The sequence below is a fragment of the Thunnus albacares genome, chromosome 14, assembly GCF_914725855.1.
Source record: "Thunnus albacares chromosome 14, fThuAlb1.1, whole genome shotgun sequence".
Taxonomy (NCBI): Eukaryota; Metazoa; Chordata; class Actinopteri; order Scombriformes; family Scombridae; genus Thunnus; species Thunnus albacares.
This window is the reverse complement of record NC_058119.1, coordinates 509508-533169: the sequence shown is the minus strand read 5'-3', so window position 1 is coordinate 533169 and position 23662 is coordinate 509508. Positions and strand designations below refer to the sequence as shown.

The window sequence follows — 23662 nt, the reverse complement described above, 5'->3', positions numbered from 1 at the left end:
AGAAGGTAAAGCTGAATTAATAACAGCATGTAAGCCTATATGACCTAGTCTCTCATCCTCCCTCTTGGCTTTACTGTATTCTGTAATCATTATGTTATATTCTGTGTTCCTTTGTCTGTATCCCATTCCCTTATGCCAGATGTTAATCAGGTTAATCCCCCCCCCCCCCCCCCCCCCCCCCCCCCCGCCAATTTTCCTGTGTGGGATCAGTTGATCTTATCTGAACATATTGTTAGGAATGGTTGAATTGCTCTAAAAATAAGTCACTTTTGTAAATTAAATTTATGGTATGTGTGTATTAATATTGGAGAATATAACAACCATGTGTTCTCCAGAAGATTCAGTATCTAAAACTAACAGAGAAGGTTCCAGATAATTTACTGGATTACTGAAACTGAAAAAACGGACACAACAAGTCATATTTGAACTGATTAGGTATTACAACGGAAGAATATGCCTATACAGGTACGTCTAAAGAGTGACAGCAGATTTGGAAACAGGACACTAAATGGTACACATATTATTCTGTTCAACACTTTGCACAAACAAGTGGTGTGGCTATTACATAAGGGGCAACAGGACTAAAATAAGAACACAAATAAGTTAATGGTGGATATTAAACGGAACATTATTTGAATGTGAATGAGAAACAATCCATCACATAATTAGTAATGTAGATCACATTTAGGAATATCCAAAGGAGAGAGAGGAGGTAATCAGGAAGGTAGTGGTACTTTCTTGTCTAATCAAAATGCTCATTAAAATATGTGCGAAAAAGTCCACATTTTTTCTTCTGGATTATTCAGTCTGAAGCTGGAATTCATCTTCGGGATTTTGACTGTAGTGTTAGTCACCCTGCCACACAACAAAGAACATCCTGACTTCAGCCCAGAGGAGGGCGGTAATGCGTATTAGCCAAAGCGCTGTGTATGCACAGTCACGAAGAAAAAGGAACTCGAGCACATATGTATAAATGCATGGACGAGAACCAGAGAAGTCAGTACTGATCCAGTAGTACCACACAGGTACACCATGGCAGCACGCTCAGAATCTAATCTCCAGCTGGTTCACGGAAACATCCGAACTTTTCCAGACTTTCCGAAGAAAGGCATCCTGTTCAGGTAAGATACTAATCATGCTTCTACCATTTAACCCACGTGCCGTGTACAAGCCCTTTCCCCAGAAGTCTTGTGTAAAGCTTTATCTGTGGAAAGGGTTTCCACAAAGTCCGTCTCTTCCACGCTACCCTTGTGTTACGTATATGGGCAGCGCGTGGAGAGTTTGACATGCGGTATAAATGCTCTTTCACCCGCATTCCTCCATACAGCAGGGACCGCGCACAGGTACAGGACAGACGTGGGCATGTGGAGTTAGCCTGACTGTCCTGACTGGAATCAGTCAACAGGTAGCCTATTGGTGCGGAAATAGGGGCTCTCTCTCTATATATGTGTGTGTGTGTGTGTATGTGTGTATATATATATATATATATATATATATATATATATATATATATATATATATATATATATATATATATATAAATTTGGTGTCATGACAGATAACATTCTGAAGTGGTGGCCCATGAAGTTATGTAGCAGCCGTTACTTTCTATTGACATTCTGTACCCACCCACCTATTGTTTGTTTCAGTCAAATAACCTAACCAGTATTTGTGTTTATCTGTTTGCTGTACTAACTGTCCGTCAGGCAGACTTTAGTCAGTTGATGCCTTAGGTAAGATAAGTTACTGCTTTGGGGGCTACCATCACTACTTAGTCACTGAATCAACAACTGTAGAATACAGAACAAACAAATAAAAGGCTATCAGTGATTTTTGTCCCTTGTCTCAATATTTGATTCAATTCAAAATAGCAGCAGCTGACTGGAGTAAGTCAAGATTGAGATGACAATATGTCACCACTCTGGTACCAGCTTGCTGCACTGTGTACTATATACATGCACTTGAGTGGACAGGAAGACAGCAAAAACAATGGAGAATGACTAAATTATGAGAATGTCAGTGCAAAGCAGGTCTCAGTTTGCAGTGATGCTGTCTCTACTGTAACCCATTTACACCAGTCCACTTCATCTGGTAGTGTGTGGTGCTGGGACACTGTGGAAAAAAAGTCCCAGTCCCTATGTGTAGAATTCCAACTTCTTGAAAATGGGACTCATTTTGATTTGACTAAAACCTTTTTAGCATAAGATCCACCGACGGGAACATTTTCAGAACTTTTAGCCACATGGCTTGGTTGTCATCATTTCATGGAGTTTTCTCTGTGGTCATGGAGATGGTTCATGACCTATATGTGATCTATACCTCGTATACAACCACCTGTTTTTGTAAGTGGTGTCCTCACAGTTTAAAGAAAACATTTTTACAATCTTTGTACAATCATTCCTGTCAATTCTAACACTTAATTCAACAGCTTTACTGCAGAGATGTGAATGTTGTGACTGAATGTATGAGGCCACAAGCGGTCAAGGATCACATTGTCCATCTTAAAAAAAAAAAAAAAAAAAAAAAAAAAAAAAAAAAAAAAGGATTGTTGTGAAATTTCAAAGGGGCAGCCCAGAGAGCATTTGGTCAGGTGCAGGAAGATAATGGCAGAGCCTAGGAATGTAGAATACTTCTGATATATTTGGTTTACAGTGTACAATGCTGTAGACAAGAATCTCTGAGCTTTGTGTCAAAATATGTATCTAATCATTTTTGTATTAATTTATTACATCTGTTGTTAATACTGGATAGACAGTGACTTTATAAGCTCTTACCAGATGTGTAATTTTACTTTCTGAAAGTAAGGCCTCAGTTTAGTGCTGAAATGATTAGTTTATTAGATGATTCATCAACAAGAATTTTGATTGTTGGTAAATTGTTTAAATGATTCATAGCAGAGAAATACCATCTATTCTCAGCTTCCAGCTTCTCCAGTGAGAGGATGTGCTGCTTATCTCTCGTTTATATTATTGTAAATTTAATTTTGGATGTTGAACTGTTCTCTATTTTCTGATAATCAGTTAAGTGAAAGAAATAATGTTGCAACCCTACATCTTTTTATGATTGACATTGTGAATAAAATCTTAATTACCATGACATATAATTCAGTTTAGTGACTAGTTTAATCAGGTGTGCTGGTGGAAGAAAACATTACAAAATATACAGTATATGAAGTGGAAGTTCATAAATTGTTCACTTTACTAGGAAATGTGCTCTCACAATATAAATGTATTATATATTGATATCCATTTTGGATGACTGGATGATATATAATTTAATGTAATATGTGCATACCCTGCAGAGATATCTGTCCCCTACTGAAGAATCCAAAAGCCCTGACAGCAGTGATCGACCTCTTTGAAGAACATGTGAGGAAGAATTACCCAGAAGTCGAACTGATAGTTGGTAAGAAAAAAAAAGCAAAGCACCTTTTTAAACCAATATACTTTACCTGATGAATCTTACAGAACAGACTAAGGAGGGTAATACAGTGCCTTTAAAAATATTTACCCCCCTCCCTATGGACTTTAACTATTTTACTGTTTTCTAGAACACAAATATCAATGCCAGTGTAAAAAATGATTACAGGCTGATCTTAATTAAATACAAATGGAAAAAAAAACAGGTAAAAGACTATGTGTATTTATCCCCTTTACAGTGACACACCTAAATCATCTCTGCTGCAGCTGGTCAAGTTGAATAAGTTGAATGAAGAGTATGTCTGTGGGATAAATGTATGACAACTCACGCTTTACTTGTGACTTACATCTTCTTTTATATTAGGTTACACATACACCTGGATCTGGAAAGTCAATTTCATGGTAAAAACTGTCACAAGGACAAAGAGCCTATTGAAAAGGGGAAAATGATGTTGGGGCACCAGTATCCTCATTTTTCATAAGTCATGTCAGTGGTTTTATAAAAGTAGATAAGTGATCATGTGTTAAGGTTATGTCTGGACTGTTATGGCCTGCCCTAATGGGTCTCTCTAATGCATAGATTGCTGGTATCACCTTTGTTCTTGTGTGTGTGTGTGTGTGTGTGTGTGTGTGTGTGTGTGTGTGTGTGTGTGTGTGTGTGTGTAGGTTTAGATGCTCGTGGTTTCCTGTTTGGGCCTCTGCTCGCCCAGCGCCTGGGGATTGGTTTTGTCCTGGTCAGAAAGAAAGGCAAACTGCCTGGAACCACTGTGTCTGTGGCATATGATTTGGAGTATGGCAAAGTAAAGAACACACACACACACACACACACACTCAAGCACTAAGGATTTTGTTCAAAGCAGTGCTTTACTCTGTATTTGTTGGCCTTGCAGTTAATTTAATTTACATTGTAGATCAAATGGAAATACAGTCATGTACAGATTGATTTATGAATTGATAGAAATTGACAGAATACAGTAGATGCAGTAGAGTTTTACATGGACTGCTCATAAAACCACAATGGGCCTCATACAAGGAGCACTCGTACAAAGAGATACGTTAAGCGGCATGTATGAGTATTATTATATAAGAATATTAGTGGCATTACTACAACACTTGAAACACTTGTTTCTTAGAATTATAATATAAATGAATGAATTTGGAGTTTCAATATGATATCAAAATCAACTAAAATAAAATGTTAAACTAAAACAAACAAAAGCAAACTTTGGTTATCATCATCATCAACCACATTATTATCATCATCTGGGCTGCCAATTTACTTAGAATGTTTTTATATCTTTTTATTTTTATTGGCATATTTTGGCACAGCATCGTCTAGTAGTTGCTAAGAAACTTCTCTCACTCCAACAGCTGCCTCAGTGTTTTTCTGCAGGTGTCTGTCCAATATCATCCATTGCACCTGACAGTGTAACATCACCTGCTATAGGCTATAAAATTCCCTCCTCTAATATATCTGTGTTCCCTAAACTGACACAAACTTGTCATGTTTTTGTCTAGTGATTTCTGACCACAGGACTTGAAGCTCTGCGGTGTGAAATTCTTGTTTTTGGTCTTTGGTAACATTTATGTGAATGAAACTTGCCCATAAACTGAGTGAAACATGTAGACTTATATGGCAATTTTAGGGACGTTGATTTATGCTAATGATCAGACGATGGCGCACCTACTCATGCACAGGTGAGACTTCTCAGGCTGAAACGAGTGTTTTACAACAAGTTCGGGCAGTTAAGAGAGTTTGTTGAATCTGACTTGGAACATTAGTATGAGCAAACCTCACAGAAAAAAAGTCAGGGAGTTTTAGGATAAGAACCTGAAAATGCTCTTGCATGAGGCCCATTATCTTGGATTTGCATTTCTATTTCTATACATTTTCATTAAACAGCATACAGTATAATGCATACATAAGAAGTTATTAGAAGACCTATTAATGCACAAATTGATTAGATCTTCTCATAGGAACACAAGCGTATTCCCTAAAATATTAGACTGGTCCTTCACATGTAGTTTTTTTTTTCTTCTTTGATGTGCTCTTTACCTGTTTTCTAACATTGTAAGAAGAGTATTCTAGACCAATCTTCTGGCCTGCTCTGTTGTTGGAGCCACAGAAGAGGATAGAGTGGGCCTAGGTCACATTGGTCAACTGTAGCCTCCACAAGGACTTTGCAAGTGTTACATAACACTAGATTGAATTTGTGTACATATGTCTGTGCACATGTATTCTTTCTAGTGGAACTTCCTACTGTGTGCTGGCTTTCTCCCAGTGGGCTCACTCATGACTGCTGCACCATCACAGGTTCACTTTCACAGCTGTTGCTGAACTCAGCTTTACAGCCTTCTGGGCTTCAGGTGTCTTTATATGAGTAAGAGCTACATTCACTGTCCCATCTGTAACATACAGTGTGTTGACTGGTGACAAAACTATAAACACATGCAACATGTAGTCCAAAGTGATACAGTAACTTTATATCCTGAATTTGTAGTAAGTTTTAACTGTGGCAGTGGTCTCTCCTAAAAATGAAAAGTAGTATTTACTTATTCGCTTTCCTGTAGCTTGAAGTCCTCTTCACTCTACTGTTTTGGTGTCCGGGTGTGAGGTGTTCAGGGGGGTGGATTTAAATAAAAAATCTTCTAGTTGCCATTTGGCCTTAATGACAACAAACCATAAATGTTGTCTGATAATTCCTCCAACTGAGGAGCATCTCAAAAATGAGGTCTCTCCTTTCTTGCACTGAAACTGCTGAATTGTTACTCCCCTATGAGCCAGAATGGCTATGTTTACACTTTGCATTAAAATACATCTTGGGTGATCCAGTCACAAGTGGACAGCTCTAGGTACATCTGTTCACACCTGACATTAACATGTGTCTCCACGTGTCTTGAGTGACCACTTGTGATTGGATCTCACGTCCCTGTGCTATATGTATATAAACACAAACATCAATTCTGTTTGCAAAGACCAAATTCATTGTTGTTTTTAACTGGCAGGAGGACAGAGGGTCCGTGTCCCCGGAATCCAAAGCTGTGTTCAACTTCTTTGATAACAGGATAAACAAATATGCAATGCATTGTGTGAAAATCAAATACTTGTAGTACTGAAAGTTTTTATCTTACATGCTGCTTTACCCACATAAAGCAACTTGTGACTTTGTTTTGAAAGGTGCTGCCAGAATAAGGTTTATTATTTTTAAATGATTTTATTGCTTTTGCTCCAGGCAGAAGCAGAGATCCAGGAGGATGCAGTGGCTCCAGGACAGAAGGTTCTTCTCATTGATGACCTTCTGGCTACTGGAGGTGAGAAGTCCAATTGTTAGATCTGCTTTGTAACCATCATGTTCACTGGGTTCAGTTTGACAGAGGAACATTTGTTACATGTAAACATAATACATGAAAACTGTCATATATTTTTCCTTACTTAGGAATTGCCCCAACACTTTATCATTCTACTCTTATTTCAAAATAAGATGATTCTGCTGACATAATGGGTTGATCTGAATTGGCCAGTCTCTGAGTTGGGTTCAGTGTAAAAGCTTAATTCAAATTCAACCTCTGAATCAAATATCAGATTAAATTCCCTAAAGTGACACTTCAGTGATCCTCAAAAAATAAAAAAATAGGTTATTATAAATGGGATTATTTTTATGCTAGTAAGCCAGTCAAACTGAGCAAATCCTCTGTTATGTAAGTGGTTCACAAATGGCACTAGGGAAGTGTTAATGGTATTACATTGGTCTAAACAAAGTATAATGTGTATAAATTGTGATCTGTGCCACTGGGATGAATATAGACTTGTAAAATGTTCTAAAAAAATTTTAACTATTGAAATTTATTCAATAGTAATAATACATTTATTTTAAGCTGCATTTAAATGATGCATAAACTAAACAAATATCTCAACATTGGGCGATTAATTATTCTATTTCCTGATGTAGTTTTAAAACAATTAAATTTTAAAATGGATTTGCAAAAAAATATTAAAATGCTTGTAAACTTGATTTGTTAGTCCATTCAGTAATGTGTCCATCTCCCAGTTCTCCTGTTTAAATGTTTTGTGAGTGCTTTCATGAAAACACTCTCTTAAAGTAGTCTTAAGAGTAGCAGTAGGAGCTCTGAATGGCTAGCTGGTATGTGTTGGTAGGAGTTGCGTGGGGTCAGGCCACCATTATCAAGAGGTTTTTTTTTACACAAAGGTCCCAATGAAGGTAGAGGTTGAAATATCTTTTTCCTACTTCTTTTATGCATTCAGTGAGAGACTAGGGCATTTTAAGGCCATGTAAGCAGTTTGACATGGTAAGTCATTGGAAAGTTATTCCCTGGGCTACAGCAGGAACCCCCTCTATTTAAAACATTCAGATGAGTGTGTTTGTATGTTGCAGGGACTCTGTTTGCAGCCTGTGAGCTGATGAAAAAGCTGCAGGCAGAGGTTCTGGGCTGCATGGTGGTCATCGAGCTGAAGGAACTGAACGGAATCGATAAACTGAAACCGCAAAGTGTGTTCTCCCTGGTGCAGTACTGAAGGCCACTGCAGCTACACTGGAAACTGGAAGTCAAACATCTATTTTATGAGTAGGTGCTTCCAAGGAAACAAGAGACCTCTTCATTTTTTACTTTTTTTTTGCAATCCGTTTATTGACATTTTCCAGTTTGTTACATTAGTTAGATTGTCAAAATAAATCAGGAAAGGCATCCAGACTTTCTTGAGCATATACTTATATGCCTTAAGTTATTTTAGTCATATACTATACAATTTTGTAATTAGTACTAAAATTTACTTATAAATGTTCTGTCATTTGTTTATAAATCTTGGTAGTTAGTAATATCCTGGTTGCAGGGGCGGGAGCCCTGCCCAGCATGCTTTGGACATATGGCAAGGAGGACAAGATTTTATGGACCCTTTAAGAGTGTTAATGTCTTTGATTGTCTGGAATGTTTTTTTTCCTTTCACCTAATGCATGCTGGGATCATCCATGTGTTCCAGCAGGAAGAAGCAGGTACAGAGGATGGATGGATTCATATTTATTAGTTAGAAAGAAATAACATTTTTCTCTGCATGATCATATGTTTACTTTTTTGCACAGTTTTTAATTTTATTGTATTATATACATTATAAAAGTACATTTATATTCTTCATCTGTACATCAGCAGCTTAGTCTAGCAGGAGAAATAGGTTCCCATGTAACCTGCATGGCATTTTTTTGTAATCTATTTTTTTTAGGACTCTAATGGTGTTAAGATTTTTCCACGTTGCCAGGGTCAACTAATGGCTCACGGGGTTCATTTGGCGGCCATCTTCATTGATGTCCATTTGAGTGACAAAAAAAACTGATTTTCATAACTCCTGAAACCAGACCACTTTTTCATATAATTTTGACATCAGGAATCATAAGGCTCATAACAATATAACTTTTGCTATTTTGTTTCACAATAGCCAAATGGAACTAGTTTATATATAGTTTATATAGGTTTGTCGGTCTTGGCAAAGAATCCATTAGGAGTGCCCAGGGAGTGAGGGACAGGAGAGAGGGAGTAGCACATCAGTTGATCAAGTTCAAGATGTTCCCTCCGGACCTGTTACTTGATGAGCAGCTGGAAGGCCAGGTTGTTCTGCTCCTGGTACCAGATGAGCTGCAATACAAGGACAAGCATATAGCACAACCAATGCACCAAAGCATTAAGCTAAACAGGTGATTCTGGTAGGGTATTGTGCAAATTAATATATCAAAGCATAGAACATATAAATTGCTTTAGACCTCTCTCCAAGGATGTGAACTTGACTGGCTTGCTGCAGGCCTCCATCGTCAGCAGCTTCTTCTTTCAATGCAAAGATATTGATGAGGTGGAAATTGATGATGAGATGGGCAACAATGATCAGTGAAATGGGGTTTTAATGACTTTTGCTTTCAATTAGCTAATATATACAGTTAGTGATTACCATCCATTTAATAACCTTGCAATTGATAAAGAAGAATAAACTAGTTTCATTTGCTATTGCAGGAAACTATTGCGAAACAAAACGGCAAAAGTTATACTGTTATGAGCCTTATGATTACTGGTGTCAAAATTATATGAAAAACAGGGTTCATCTTTGTATGTTGTCTGGTTCAGAAGTTATGAAAATTGGCATTTTTCACCACTCGTGTGGACATCAATTCAAGATGGCCACCAAACAAACCCCATGGGCTATCAGTTGACCTTGGCAATATGAAAAAAATCTTAACTAGACACCATTAGAGTCCTAAAATACAGGTCAGAAAAAAAATACCATGCAGGTACATGGGAAGCTATTTCTCCTGCTGTATCAATTTCACTTAAATAGGAATGTCTTTGTATGATTATCCATGTATGATGCCACAGCTACATGCTAGCTGTAGCATGGTATGCTAACTTACAACAAAACTAATATTTTAAAAACACTGTATTGTAGCTTAGTTCTTGTCTAACTTTGTTTCACGTGTCTTAAAAGGGGTCTTGAAGTCTTTATCAAAAAAGTACTGATGTTGGAAACCCTACACAGAACACCCACCATGTGTACTTTCACTTGTCATGAAAACTGGATTTGGTTTGATTTGATGTGGCATTGAGGTACATTGCCGTAAACGTTTTTCTTCAGTGCATAAATGATATTCCATTCACTTCCATTATACTGTGGTAGAGGCAGAAACCTCAAAATTTGTGAAACCAGACCAAAACTGCAATACGATGCCACAACTGGTAAACGCTTTACCATCCATGACCCCTTCCCTTTTCTACTTTCTCTTGTGTAATTTTAAAGGACACAGCTTACCATCATTCTCAGATAATTACAAGCAGTTAATGCCTTATGCTTTGTTATATTTTAATTGTATTAAAAAAAAAATGGAGACAGCAGGGCTCTGACACATGCTTTGTATTTCTTCAACAATAATCAAACTGAACTTTTAAAAATGTAAACACTCAGTGTTCTACACTGTAGAAAACTGATCCCTAAAAAGACTGGAAGCAGATGAAAACACCTGTACACACCAATTATACACAAAAAACACCCAAAACAAAGCACATAAGTCACTATAACAGAACTGCAGTTAAAATAACCTGTTTACAACACAGGAGGATGGTAGGAATACCAGAACCACGTTTGGTCAGTCCCCTGCGGCCCCAGGATATTAGGTTGTACCGCCCCCCTGGACTTGTGTGTATATTCATCTGACTGTTTTCACACTCATATTCAGCCTGGAGCACATCGTACACCACAAAACACATAGCGTCCAATATGTCAAACGTGCCAGTTTTCCAACACGTGAGCAACATTAACTAAAAATAAGGCACAGGAGCCTTCAGTCTGTTAGCAGCACATACAGCAGGGACCTCAGAGGTGAGCAGGTCACTGTAAAGGGCCACAACATTGCTCAGTCATCATTCTGTCATTTAAATCAGCTTTTCAGCTCTCTCAGAGTCTCTCCTCCTCTCGGAGTCTCTTGCTCAGTTTGTCCAGAACCACGTTGAGCTCCATGTTCTTGTTCAACTTCAGATAGATGTCCTTCCTGATTGGATGGATAGTCAGCCAATCAGCAGCCACTTCTGCCAACAGACGGATGTGTTTCTCCATCTCGCCTGTTCATTAGAGAGTAAGAACAGCAAATCAGATATTAAAAAGACAGCGACAACAAGTTTGGTACTGCAAGTAGAATGTGGGTTACCTCCGTTTTTTCTACCTGCCTAACTAGATCTCTAGTGGTTAAAAAATATTGTTGGTTCCCAGCTACACCCACAAGCCACAAAATTCCCAAACAGCTCAACTAATAACCAACCTGTGCTGAGAGCAGATCTGTAGCTGGCTACCATCCTGTTACAGGCCACTTCCATGATCAAAGCAGGTTTCTTCTCAGCAACAAACACGTTCCGCAGAATTCTGGCAAGCTCCCTGAGCCGTGACATCATCAGCAGGCGATCCTCCTGGGTGGGGTTTCGAGTCATGGTTGCCTGGAGCTTCTGGGCCTCCTTTGCTCGAATCTGAAACACCAACCAGACAGTCAATGAACCACCCAAAGCAACACAACACTTTGATAAATGACAACATGGTTCTCTGATTGGGCTATGGCACTGCACTAATCAACCTCGCCCTTGAAGAACCCTCCTCCTCCTCCTCCTCCTGGTATACATACCCTGTCCAGCAGGGACTGGGACACTCCTTTCAGGGCAGTTGGGACCCCAGTTGCTGGGGCAGGTGATGGAGTGGATATTTTGGTAGCTGGTGGGTTGCTTAGAGATTCTGGCTCTTTGCTTTCTGTATCCTCTGTCTTCAGAGCCAGAGAAACCAAAGCCTTCTCCATCTGAAAACAAGAAAAAAAAATCTATAGGCACACTTATACTGAATTGATATACTGAATAAATACTGTTTATGAATATTAAAATATCACAAACTCAGATTACATTCAAAAGCTTTTTCTCAAAACTCCTGAACCTCCAGGTGTTCATCTGGTGAATATCTAACAAGTATTAAAAGTATAAAATTAAGTATGACTTTATTAGCCATTAATCATCTTAATTTGACAACAGTTCAGAACAGTCACCAGACGACCACTTTAAAATCCACACAGTACCTTGGGTGTGATGAGTGAGCGGGCCTTGTCCAGCACCTCCTGAGCAGTGACCAGTTTCTCAGTGTGAGGAGGCTGAGGCAGTGAGCTGTTCTGCACAGCTGGTACAGTGTCCACATTAAAGCGAGGGTGCCAGCGGGTCAGTTTGTCTTCTGGTACAGACACTGGAGGAACCAAAGAGGACAGAAAGACCTGCAGACAGAGAGGTGGCTTTAAAACTAGTAAGCACCAAAATGCTTCTGCACGAGTCTGTGGGGACATCCATCTCAGCTCATACCACACACTGTTTACTTGAAATTTTGGAATTGTGCTATGTTTGAAATACTCCCTGTTTTCTGCCTAAGCCTGGCTGTGATTCTCTCAATATGAAACCAAAAAGGAAGCAATATCAGAGCAGCTACTCACCTTGTGGTGCTGTTTAACAATGGAAACCAGATTCAGGTGGAAGATGCGTCTTCTCTCCAGGAGACATGAGGCTGACAGAATAGGATGAGCTTCGTTCTGGTCTGTGGACAACCACACACACACACACACACACACAGGAATAAAAAATAAATACACAGCATTGAACACAGTCACGTCCCATTTAGAGAAAATGTGTTGATTAAAAAGGTGAACAAAAAAAAGCAGAGAAATAGTAGGCTCTTTTATACAGAGATCCTGCACTATAGCTGTAAAGGAGATCAGTCATTAAGTTGCCTGTGCTTTTACATGGAATGCCAGCGTTCTAGATTCAGTGTCAGCTCCCTGTCCCCACTGTGCCGGCTGTCCCTTTTACACAGACATCAGTCTGAACGCCAGTCTGAACAGGCTGTGTAAAAGGGCCTGGTGTCCTTACAGACTGAAAAGCAGTGTGTTCTAACCAGAGTGAAAGACGGGTTCCATGGTCAGCTGGTAGCTGCCCTTCTTAATGCTGCTGTTGAACGTTGGGATGTTCTTCTCTTGTCTGAATGTATATGCCTCAGGAAACACTGTCCTTATCTGACCCATGTGGCTCTCCTCAAACCGCCTGAAAAGGGGACAAAGAGAAGAGGCAAAAATAAGCTTCTGCAGCATGATGGGCCAGTGCAGACGAAAGGCCTCTTCTAACCTCCAGAAGCTCCATGAAAATCAAAGCTATAAGTGTAAGAAGGCTTATCTACGTGGTGATAAAATACAAAAGGGTGCTAGAGTGAGCTTAAACTGACAAAATAGTAGTTTTTGCTGCATGAAGATAAGGAACAGTATATGAATTGCAGGTTCTATTCCAGATTATCAAAGAACCACTAAGAGAAAGACTTACTTACAAACCTTCCGTGCACAAAAGTAATCTAAAATGCCTTTTTATATCCATATTTTATAATTCTTCTAAAAACTCACATTTAAGAAAAATGAAAGAAACACTGAAAAGCGAGTACAATCAGACCATCTCCCATCCCTCCACCTACTTGTGCATCATGTCCTGAACTCCCTGTTTGATCTTGGTGAAGGTGGCTGTCTCACAGCGGTTGTACAGCATGGCCACCACAGTGTCCACACTCCTGAACATCTCAGCCAGGACCTTGTACTGGTATGGCAGGGATAGGCCTGGGGGGGCTGCCTGGGCAAGGGTGTGGTACCACTGGTATGCTGGCTGCTCAGTACTGGGGGATAAGAGAAGAACAAAATGTAAGCTTCTAATTTGGACTTAACTGTAAAATGTAACATGCCATATAAACAGTACAGATGGGTAGTGTTTGAAACTGACAACATCTTGTCTCCAAGTAGATTTTGGCTCAGTGCATGTGTGTACGTGCTCACCTCTCCTGGGATTGTGTCTCACTTTTCTTGCTCTCCTCTGACTCTTTCTCCTCCTTCCTCCTCTGAGCTTTAGCTGCAAGCTCTTTGGCTCGTGCTACGGTGGACTTGAGGGCCTTAGCATCAGAGGTGGGGGGCATGGTGGCAGCAGGACAGGTGCTCACAGGTACTGAATCCACTGTAGAAGAGGAGGAGGGGATGGAAACTGATGCGGAGGAGGCGGCGCTGGTTGTTTCCTCTGCATGTTTCTTGATCCTCTGAAGGCGAGACTTGAGGGCTGTGATGTCTTCTTTACACAGAACCTGAGATACAGTGGGACTGTCACGCTCACGATACCAGTGGCAATATTCTGCATTTTTCTTTTATTTTCTTATTCCTCTGTGCCATGGAAAAAACACATCAATGAGCTCAGTGTACCTTCATTATCATGAACACACACACAATAAGTTTAACTGGACTCAGTCACATACACACACACACACACACCAGAAATACTAACTCGAACAACAGATGTGGATTCATCCGCCTCTGAAAATATTCCAACAAATGGACTATATCTCCATCTGTTTGAGCAATGTTTATTAAAAACTACAATGATCAGCTGTTTTAGGAAACTATTGAGCCATTTTAAAAAAAAAAAAAGAGCAATTTTAAAATGATTTACATCTTCAGAGGGAACGGAGAGCTGACAAACCTAATTTTGCTTTTAAGGTTAATAAACAATAAATGGCCACCCCTCATCCTAATATGGACACTACAGTACTGCCTTCCTTGTTTTATGAATGAAGCAGCCGTGGTGTCATTGACAGCAACAGTTGGCCCTGAAAATCCCACTCCTAAAGTTCCTGCACCTTTGGAAAGTAAAAACCTCCCCAGAGCAGAGACTTATTTACAACTAGAACCATCATACAAGAACTAAATTTATGGACTACACAAGTTTAGTTTATTAGTTCCTCAAAAGGTTCTTGTTCCCCTGGAAAAGTTCCTGTGGTGGAAACATATTGTTGGTTTTGGTCTTCTCATGGATTTTTTTTTTTTAACAATATGAGACACACCAAATGTGTCATTTCAATTACAAACACTAGATCAGCAACAAAATGTTGATTTTCCACATCCATATTAGACTGTTATCTCACTCACACTACACTACAGTTAGTCAAAGTTATACAGATTTTGCAATTATATAAAAACAGAAGCAGCTAATCATCACACTGGAGACACTGAGTGAGAAAATGACTGCTTGATAAACGACTTAAACAATTATCAAAATTATTTTCTGTCAACTAATAAGTTCAGTCTTAAGTAAAAGCATGATAAACTCTCCTCCTCTCACAGCAGTTCAACTCATTTATATGGGAACTTAAATAGTTGAGTCTTACAGTGCAAGGAAAAGCTACCCTAAAAAAAAAAAAAATACTACTCTAATACATGTTGGGTACATTAAGTATTGATGGCTGTGCAGTTACTCAAACATCAGGGGCTTCATTTATTTGTGTATGATCCATACCAGACACAACAGAACACACTTTACCTTTATAAACCACAATCAACTTGGAAATGTGTTTCTCTAATTTATACAGTCAACATGAGAGCAGGTGTAAGATGAGGTGACTGGAAAAGGCAGAGTGTGTTTCCAGTGTGCCTGATGCCCCTCACTCATGTTAACTGAAGCCATTTTACACACAAAAACTAAAACTAACTGAAAACTAATTAAAAATCATTCTTGGTTAAGTCTGTACGGTATCAGAAACTTGTTAAAAACTACTAGTGTTCTGTACTAAAATTCTATGACAAGTTTTGTTCAAACTGAGATCTCTATAAATGATGATCATTTTGTCAATAAGTCAATGTGGTTGGTGGAAGTGAAAGACAATATTTGCAGTTAATATGGAGGAATGGCTAGCCAGGCTGTCAGCCCACACACACACAGTTACCTTGCTGGCCTGTGCTCTGCTGTTGTCTTGACTCCTCTGTGGAGAGCTGCTGGTTTGGGTGTTAACATGGTTCTCAGACGAAGGGGCTGCAGGAGCTGAGGGCTTCTTGCTCACCTCACTGGGCAGCGGCTGGGCTGCAGCCTGGGCACATAGCAACAAACCTTCATGTGTATAAGTGCTACACACGTACAATGTGACCACATTAGCATTGCATTAGATTCACATATCCAAACATCACAACCTCTAACCCTCTAACATGTAAATACTGGGCGATGTTGGAAACCCTCAAAACGCGCTCTGAAGGTATTTCCAGAATCTAACATATTTCCGTCCGCTGCAGGATTAGAAAAGACTCTTTATAACCCTTTTCCCACATTGCGACTCGGTTTCCTGATCTAAACAGATGATAGCGGGTGGCTACCCATAAACAATAAGTGTTGCAATTTGGAAAAGTATTTTCTCTATCGTGCAGCGGAGTTGTATTTTTTTATCAAGCTGGTTAAGACGATTCTATGCAGATCCTGGAAATACCTCAAGAACAACAGTAGCAATTTACAGTTAAGTCAGCGGCTGAAATCAGCCAGACCACAGGCCTACCTGTGGTGTGTCTTGAGGGAGGACCAGTTTCTTCCTCGCAGTCCTCCTTGTTGCTTTCTTCTCGTCTCTAACTGCTTCGACTTGCCGTCTTTTCTTGGCCGTGCTGTGGTCGGCGGAGGCTGAAAACACGGCTGCCCCGAGGTCAAATTCTGCGTCGGCAGAAGTCCGCTTTGGTGTCCGGGGACTGCAGGGGGGATCCTTCGCTGTGTGCCTGGTAGCAGGCTCTGCTTCGTTCAGCCCCACTGCCTCGTCGATAACTCGGACAAACTCTTCGTGGACGGAAGATGAAGAGAGGAAAGCGTCTTTGTTTTTATCGGATCTCGGCCTTGGGCAGATGGTGCTAATCTTAGAAGAACCGCGACTGACAACAGCGTCGCTGCGCTGCTTGGCTAGTTTCACCGGACCGGCGATTACTTTCTTTCTCTGGGAAAAGAAGTCGGTTACTCGAGCCTGAGACATGCTGCTGGTGCTCGAGCGGGATTGAACGAGAAGAAACTAAACGAATCTACTGTGAGCCGGCGTATCTAAAGATATAAATAGCGTCCATCAACAATAGATCTCCGGAAATGTTCACACTTAACAGGAAGAAGAAAAGAAATTTCGCGCGAAGTGAACAAAGCCACGCCCCATCCGGTTTGCGTCAGAGGGTAATACAGTTTTTCATAGGATAATAAAAGAAGGATGAGCATGTTTATGAATTTAAGTTACAGGCGTTTCAAATGTGTTCTTTGTTCTTTTCATCACAGAAAATACTAGTTGTGACTCTTTTGATTATTTCTCGATGTCCCTGAAATAAAAGAGATATTTGACTCATTCTACCAAAGTCTAAAGCTGAGGAGTTAAAAACATGAATTCCTCTCTGTGTATTGTGCCCTGACTATATATTAAGTTTCCACCTTATCAACCTCTGTAGCTAAGATTGTGTAATCAAATGTTGTTTTATTTTAAGTTGCCTATACTCATGTACTAAATGGACTGTACTCATATAGCGCCTTTCTAGTCTTCCGTTCACTCAAAGCGCTTTTTTTTACACCACGAGTTACATTCACCCATTCACACACATTCATACGCGGAATGGGTACAGGGGATACCATGCAAGGTCCCAACCTGACCATCAGAGGGAAGCTAATCATTCACACGCTGATGGAGCCATTTGGGGTTCAGTATCTTGCCCAAGGACACTTCGACATGTGGACTGGAGGAGCCGGGAATCGAACAGCTGGTCTTCCGATCGACCCCCTGAGCCACAGCCGCATACATTTTTGCATATATTTTGAGGATATCTTAAGTACTAGATATACTGGTACTTCAGTACCAATATATCTATTTTCTTATAATGTAAACAATAACCCAACTCAGAGGTACACCATCAAGGGCATGATTAATCATTTTGGACAATCATCACCTGCCCTCGCATATCATGAGCAATGGAGCACAGACAGAGCTATATGTATATTAATTGACAACAAGTTATTTTCTTTTATTATTTTCATTCTTTACTACTGTTACTTTGTCCTTTTGTGTTATTGGTTACATGGAATGCTGTTTGCAAATCAAATGTGCCTTACAAGCAAAATAAAATACTGATACTGAAAAAGTTAAATTACTTTACATATTAGAGTTAATTTACTTTTGAAAAAAATAATAAAATCATAGATTATAATGCTTTACTATAGTTTAAACTAGGAGTTCTCAACCTTTTGTAATTTAAGGCCCACTTATGATTGTTAAAAAAAATTCTGAGGACCAACTTCCCAAATAAATGAAAACAAAAAACAAACAGACATAACATGACCAAAAAAACAAACAAACAAACAAACAAAAAACCCCAAACAAACTGGGCTGTAAATATGTGTTATGCTACGGTCATCTGTAATGACCAAAATAAATATTCAAATATTCTGCTTACCCTCAGTGAGACACTTGGGTTTGCTTCTTGGAAATAATGAGATTAAGTCATCGTGGGATGGGTGAGAGGCTGACATGCAAAGTAGCATTCCAAGCTGCGTTCAGTCTGTTCCTTGCCCTTGATTTTGGAAAACCCTGACTCACATAAAAAGATGGGTGGTGAAAGGCAATAGAAATTTGATTGCCCGTTTTGACAGAGGGGGATATTGACTGGCAGCCAGTCTGTAGAATGAAGCAAGGTCAACTTGTGTGAGCTGAAGCTTCAGGTTGCTGTCTGCTGATAGTTCCATCAGTTCATTTTCCAACACAGTGGATAGAGCCATGTCTTCTGAAGTAGGATCCACAGAGAAAAATAGCAAGCTAACAGTTGCAAAACACGTTTGTCTCTACTTAATCATGTGTAATGATTTGCGTGGTGATATTAAAACGTAACCGGTCACGGAAATTATGCATTTTAATGTGATGTTTTTAATTATGTGAATTCTTGAGCACATTTAGATATAAAAATAACTAGCTTTGTAAATTACCAGAAAAAATAGTTTTAAACATGTGGCAGTACCATTACCTCGGCGGCCCACTAGATGGTGCTCTGAGGCCCACCTGTGGGCCGCGGGCCACTGGTTGAGAATGGCTGGTTTAAATGACCCAAAACATTCAGGAGTTTGATCTAGAAAACGAATTGACCTCACTGGATCACCCACAACATAAGATACTACTTTCTCATGAACACATCAAGTACTTTTATTTTTGAGCACTCTATGTTAATCATCTCTTAATCTATAAATACACACATTCATTAACAATTCAGGGCCCCTTCAATTACAGCTTTGTGCCTCAGTTTCTTCTTGCTTTGCAAGCTCAAGGGACTGGCACCTTGAATACAGCACATGTATGAAAAAGTAACAGGATTATATTCAGTGTCTTTGCCCCTTATAATTTACTTAGCCTACTCCATGCATAATGGGATGTTAATATAAAAAACTTAAGAGAGATTTAAGGTATAAAATAAGAGATTCTTCTCAATACCATTTAAATTTACATAAGATGTATTTTTCATTGTCGTATTACTTATTTTACTGAAGTAGCCTGATGGACTGAATAGATAGGGTCAGAACCCCTACAGGGATCCCAAGAAAATTTTGAGCAGTCACTAGATGATGAAAGGGATACATATATGTATATGTATGTATGTATGTATGTATGTATGTATGTATGTATGTATGTATGTATGTATCTTTTTACACACAGATGCTGTTGCATTGAACTCACTAGCTCCATGTTTTTACTTATTTGTAGCTACGCTAGAAGGCGCTACTGACACACACACACACACCACACTAATAGCATTAATTTTAGGTACACGTGGGGTAGATACATTGTGCCTGCCAGTGGGACCTATTTCTAGCGCCTGCATTGACTGCCGTGGTCATAAGAAACGTCGATCTATAAAAACAAGCCGAACTTATAGAAACATTCGCCACCAAAGTGCCAATAAACGAATAATTATGTTTCGATGCATTTTCTGCTAAGTCTTTATATCAAAACTCTGTAATTACACACAGGATGTGAAGCAGTACAGCAGTATGGAGTGTTATCTGGACTGCACGTTACAGGAGGCCTAACACAGTGTGTTTGCAGCAGGGAGGAGACCAGCAGCAGCAGCTCAGTGGAGAATAGCTCCTCTGTGAACGCCCTTCGGACTGACTTGCCTCTGAATCACATTTTCCACCTACAACAGTGTTACTTAAGACTGGGCCCCTCCAACGGAACTCATGCAACAAAACTTTTTTCCTCCTCGCCGAGAGATTCACTGAAACGAGTCGTTCTACTGCTGCGCACTCACATAACCCAAGAGGATCAATACAGTCAACTACTCAGAAACTTTTGTTTCAAGTTGAAGACTTTCCACTAAAGTTGTTTTGTCTTTTTATGGGAGATCATGAGCGCATATCGGATTAATGGCTGTCATTCTTCTGTCACGTTTGATCAATCGGTCCCAATGGAGCTGTTTAAGTTAACGAGCACAGTGTTTCTGCCGTGATCGATGACAGTTAATGGTAAATCGTTGCTGATTATCGGGGGAGTGAGTATTGATCTTTCTGCACTGACATGGATCTTCAGGTGATTGTCTGGCTGTTCTACAGCTTTCTACTGCCCACTGCGCTGTTAACAGGTAACTACTTTCCACTTTTAATCAGAGGAATTGTAACGACATGTCACAATAAAAGTCACACATCCACGTAGACGTGAGCGCTGAAACTGTCTCGTAATATAATGGGTGGTAACTGCAGAAGCAGCTAGAGGGAAACGTGTAAAAAACCTCGCATCAACGTCTGTCTGATTATTGGGAGCGATACGAACCAAGACAACGTCAACAACTACAATGTTATTCAGGATTTCATATGTCCTTATACACCACCATATAGGCTGCTGAACTATAAACTAGCTCGTATTTTAAAATCTCAGTCAGTCTGTTCTAAAATGTGACAGAACGGATGAAGCCGTGGAAAACATGAAAAATGAAACTTAAATATAACGTTAATAACTGCTTTAGAGTTGGAATATCGGTCGGATTTGAGAATGACTTCAGACGTATATAACAGGTCATAAGTATTTTCTACGAGTACACGGGTTAGCTGATGAGAAACTGACTGATATTTCAGTTAGGTTCGGCGGGGATAACCTTTGTGCGCCTTAGCCAAAAGTGGATGTGATCTGTGACTGGTGCATGTGAAACACTAGTGGCCAATATGTGGGCACTGAAGAATCCCCTTACTGTTTATATAAACTGAAACGATTTTTAAGGTGTGTAGTGTGGTTCATAGAATATATGTTTTCGTTTATGTCTTGGAATGCAGATTACCCAGAACAGACCTGCCACCCCATCTGTGCTTCCCTTTGTGCTATAGTCTTCTTTTGTTGTATTTTCAGTCTGTTGCTAAATGGTTTCAGCTTTAACAAGGTGGCCTAATCTCAGTTAAGGTAATAACAGGAGCTTTTATATGGACATTTTCAGCATTGATAGAGGTGACTCTTATATGACAACGTGTTCATTGACAACTGACGGCTTGAGCTAGCTAACAAGACACATGGAATTTACAGTAAGAATGTGAACCAGTAATGACGCAAACCTGAGCTGCATCAATAAGGTATGACTATTTTATATCCTCCATACCTATTTGCCACAGCATACAAGCGAATTTTGCCTGACCAGTTAGAGTCTTAAAGGGCAGGTTTTCCACACAATTATTTCCTCCACGGGCTCAATAGGGAAACACTTGTCCGAGGAAACACAAAGAAAGAATTTGATGCTAAAAGGACCGTAAATGTGGCAGATATCCACTTGATATCAGTAACTCAGACTGCTTCGGCCTCATATAAGCTTCATATACACTTTTAAATGGATTTCGGACCCCATCACTTACATTGAAAGCACATTTAAAGGGGATCTTTTAATAGCCAGTATGAACGGGAGAAATGATGAGCGAGGAAAACCTCTTTCGCTGTTCGGATGGGCACCTGACTGTTGTTTTACGACACACCTGAAAAACTGAGTCTATTCTTTAAAGCAACGTCTGAGAGTTCTTTCCTAGGCATTGTGGGATAGTGATGTGGGAAAAAAGGAGGGGTAGAAAGTTTAAACGTGTACAAATAGAACTTTACCGGAAGTTCAGTAGTGATTTGCCAAAAATCTGAAAAAGAAAAAGTGATGTTGTGGCCAAGGAAGTTTTGTCTTTACTAGCTGTGAAAAGACAAAAAAAATGTGGTTTGTTTATTTACACAGTTCCTGTAAATAAGCAATGCTTTCTTTGGTTGTGAGCATAGAAACACCCAACAGTGACTGGTGAAAATGTGGTGGAGATAATGTTGAGAAATTCTTTTCACTTCGAGTGAGTATGTCATACTGTATCATTCTCAGTATGGAAGCTATCTCATTGGCAGTGTGTCTTGTCAGTGTTTAATGTATTGACCTGTGTACATTGTATTTATCACTTTCAATCCTGTAGGGAATAAAAGAAATTCAGCGCAATCCTGTAGAACTGATGGCTCTATTTTGCAGTGATTTGACTGATCAGTAGCCAGACAGTTGAAATTCTTTAATCAAGTCCCCTTAACTTCTCTGGGACAGGTTAGCTGTGCAGCTGTGCAGCATTGGTTAAAATTGGTAAAAGAAAGATAGCTCCATGATGCTGGAAAGCCTGTGTCAAAACCAAACATAGCTAACCCGCTAATCTCACTCTTTGATACAAACTGAAATCTCCTAAAGCATTTACACGTACATGCGCGCGCACACACATACACACACATACACACACACACACACATACAGAGAGAGAGAGAGAGAGAGAGAGAGAGAGAGAGCATTGATTCCATTCCATTTGGCTTTGAGATTGTCTCTATCCATACAACAGCCTATGAAAAATCAGTTTCAGTATTTCTTAATCTCTAATCAGAGAGAAAGAGAGAGAGAGAGAGAGAGAGAGAGAGAGAGAGAGAGAGAGAGAGAGAGAATGTCTTCCGACAGGATGTCACTAGCTAGAACTTGCAGTATTTCTGTCTAGTGTTTACATCAGTTCCTACTGAGTCTAAGGAAGTGAAAGATGCCAATAAAGTTGCCAAGCTATTGCCACACACTCACAAACACACACACACACACACACACACACACACACACACACACACACACACACACACACACACACACAGTCTGCAGTTGGTAAAACCATCAAGTGCATTGTGACATGTTCATTGTCAGTGTGTTGTGTGGATTAGTGTAAAGACTTTGCAGATTTTTTACACTAATGCTTCTGAAGGTTTGTCTTTCGGAAACCATTTGTTGTATTGGAATTAGATAAACCTGAATATTAACATGAATGAGATTATCTTGTTGTAGCTTTCTATAAAAAGAGAAAACGCATCAACCACTGAACAAACATCCATCCATCCATCCATATATCCATATATCCATACATCCATACATCCATACATCCATACATGTTGAGGATTGTGAGAGGGGCAGCTTATCATATAATGCATTTGCATATGTGTCAGTCCATAAACAGCTGTATATATTATCAGTGGTTGTGTTTCCACACTTGCTTTACATGTAACCAGATAACTGTGAATCAGCAGGAAATGTGATCGATCAGACTTTTAAAGGTATGATGACAGGCGCCAGGATGGCAGGTTGAGCATCACCAAACCTATAGAGTTGTTGGGCTTCTTCAAAGTGGGGTTCGCACTTATGCAGCTCATTCAGTTTTATTTATACAGTGCCAAATCACAACAGAAGTTACTTCAGGGCCCTTTTCACATAGAGCAGGTCTAGACCGTACTCTTTATTTTACAGAAACCCAACATTCCCGCTTGAGCAAGCATGAAAAACTCCCCTTTAACGGGAAAAAACCTCAAGCAGAACTGAGTTCTAGGTGGG

At 39.6% G+C, this 23662-nt stretch overlaps 3 protein-coding genes across 4 annotated transcripts in view; 2 read left to right on the top strand and 1 right to left on the bottom strand.

Annotated features, from left to right (window-relative positions):
* Positions 1 to 930: 930 nt before the first annotated feature.
* Positions 931 to 10304, top strand: aprt (adenine phosphoribosyltransferase). Its single transcript, XM_044372843.1, has 5 exons — positions 931 to 1121; positions 3302 to 3405; positions 4086 to 4219; positions 6653 to 6731; positions 7814 to 10304. Exons 1-5 carry the CDS (start codon positions 1033 to 1035, stop codon positions 7951 to 7953), a joined length of 546 nt encoding a protein of 181 aa, XP_044228778.1. The 5' UTR covers positions 931 to 1032; the 3' UTR covers positions 7954 to 10304.
* Positions 10305 to 10308: 4 nt separating this feature from the next.
* Positions 10309 to 16920, bottom strand: cdt1 (chromatin licensing and DNA replication factor 1). Its single transcript, XM_044372842.1, has 10 exons — positions 16321 to 16920; positions 15724 to 15864; positions 13793 to 14091; positions 13441 to 13635; positions 12877 to 13022; positions 12419 to 12519; positions 12017 to 12205; positions 11579 to 11746; positions 11225 to 11426; positions 10309 to 11027 (listed from the first exon to the last, which is right to left on the bottom strand). The coding sequence occupies exons 1-10, from the start codon at positions 16777 to 16779 to the stop codon at positions 10864 to 10866; spliced, it is 2064 nt and encodes a 687-aa protein (XP_044228777.1). The 5' UTR covers positions 16780 to 16920; the 3' UTR covers positions 10309 to 10863.
* A 2709-nt stretch (positions 16921 to 19629) lies between these two features.
* piezo1 (piezo-type mechanosensitive ion channel component 1) overlaps positions 19630 to 23662 on the top strand; it is a 171888-nt gene continuing 167855 nt past the window's right edge. For both annotated transcript variants that reach the window (XM_044372289.1, XM_044372287.1), the window contains exon 1: positions 19630 to 20401. In XM_044372289.1, coding sequence (XP_044228224.1) covers positions 20338 to 20401 — 64 coding nt within the window. In that variant the 5' untranslated portion in view covers positions 19630 to 20337. The remainder of the gene's footprint in view (positions 20402 to 23662) is intronic.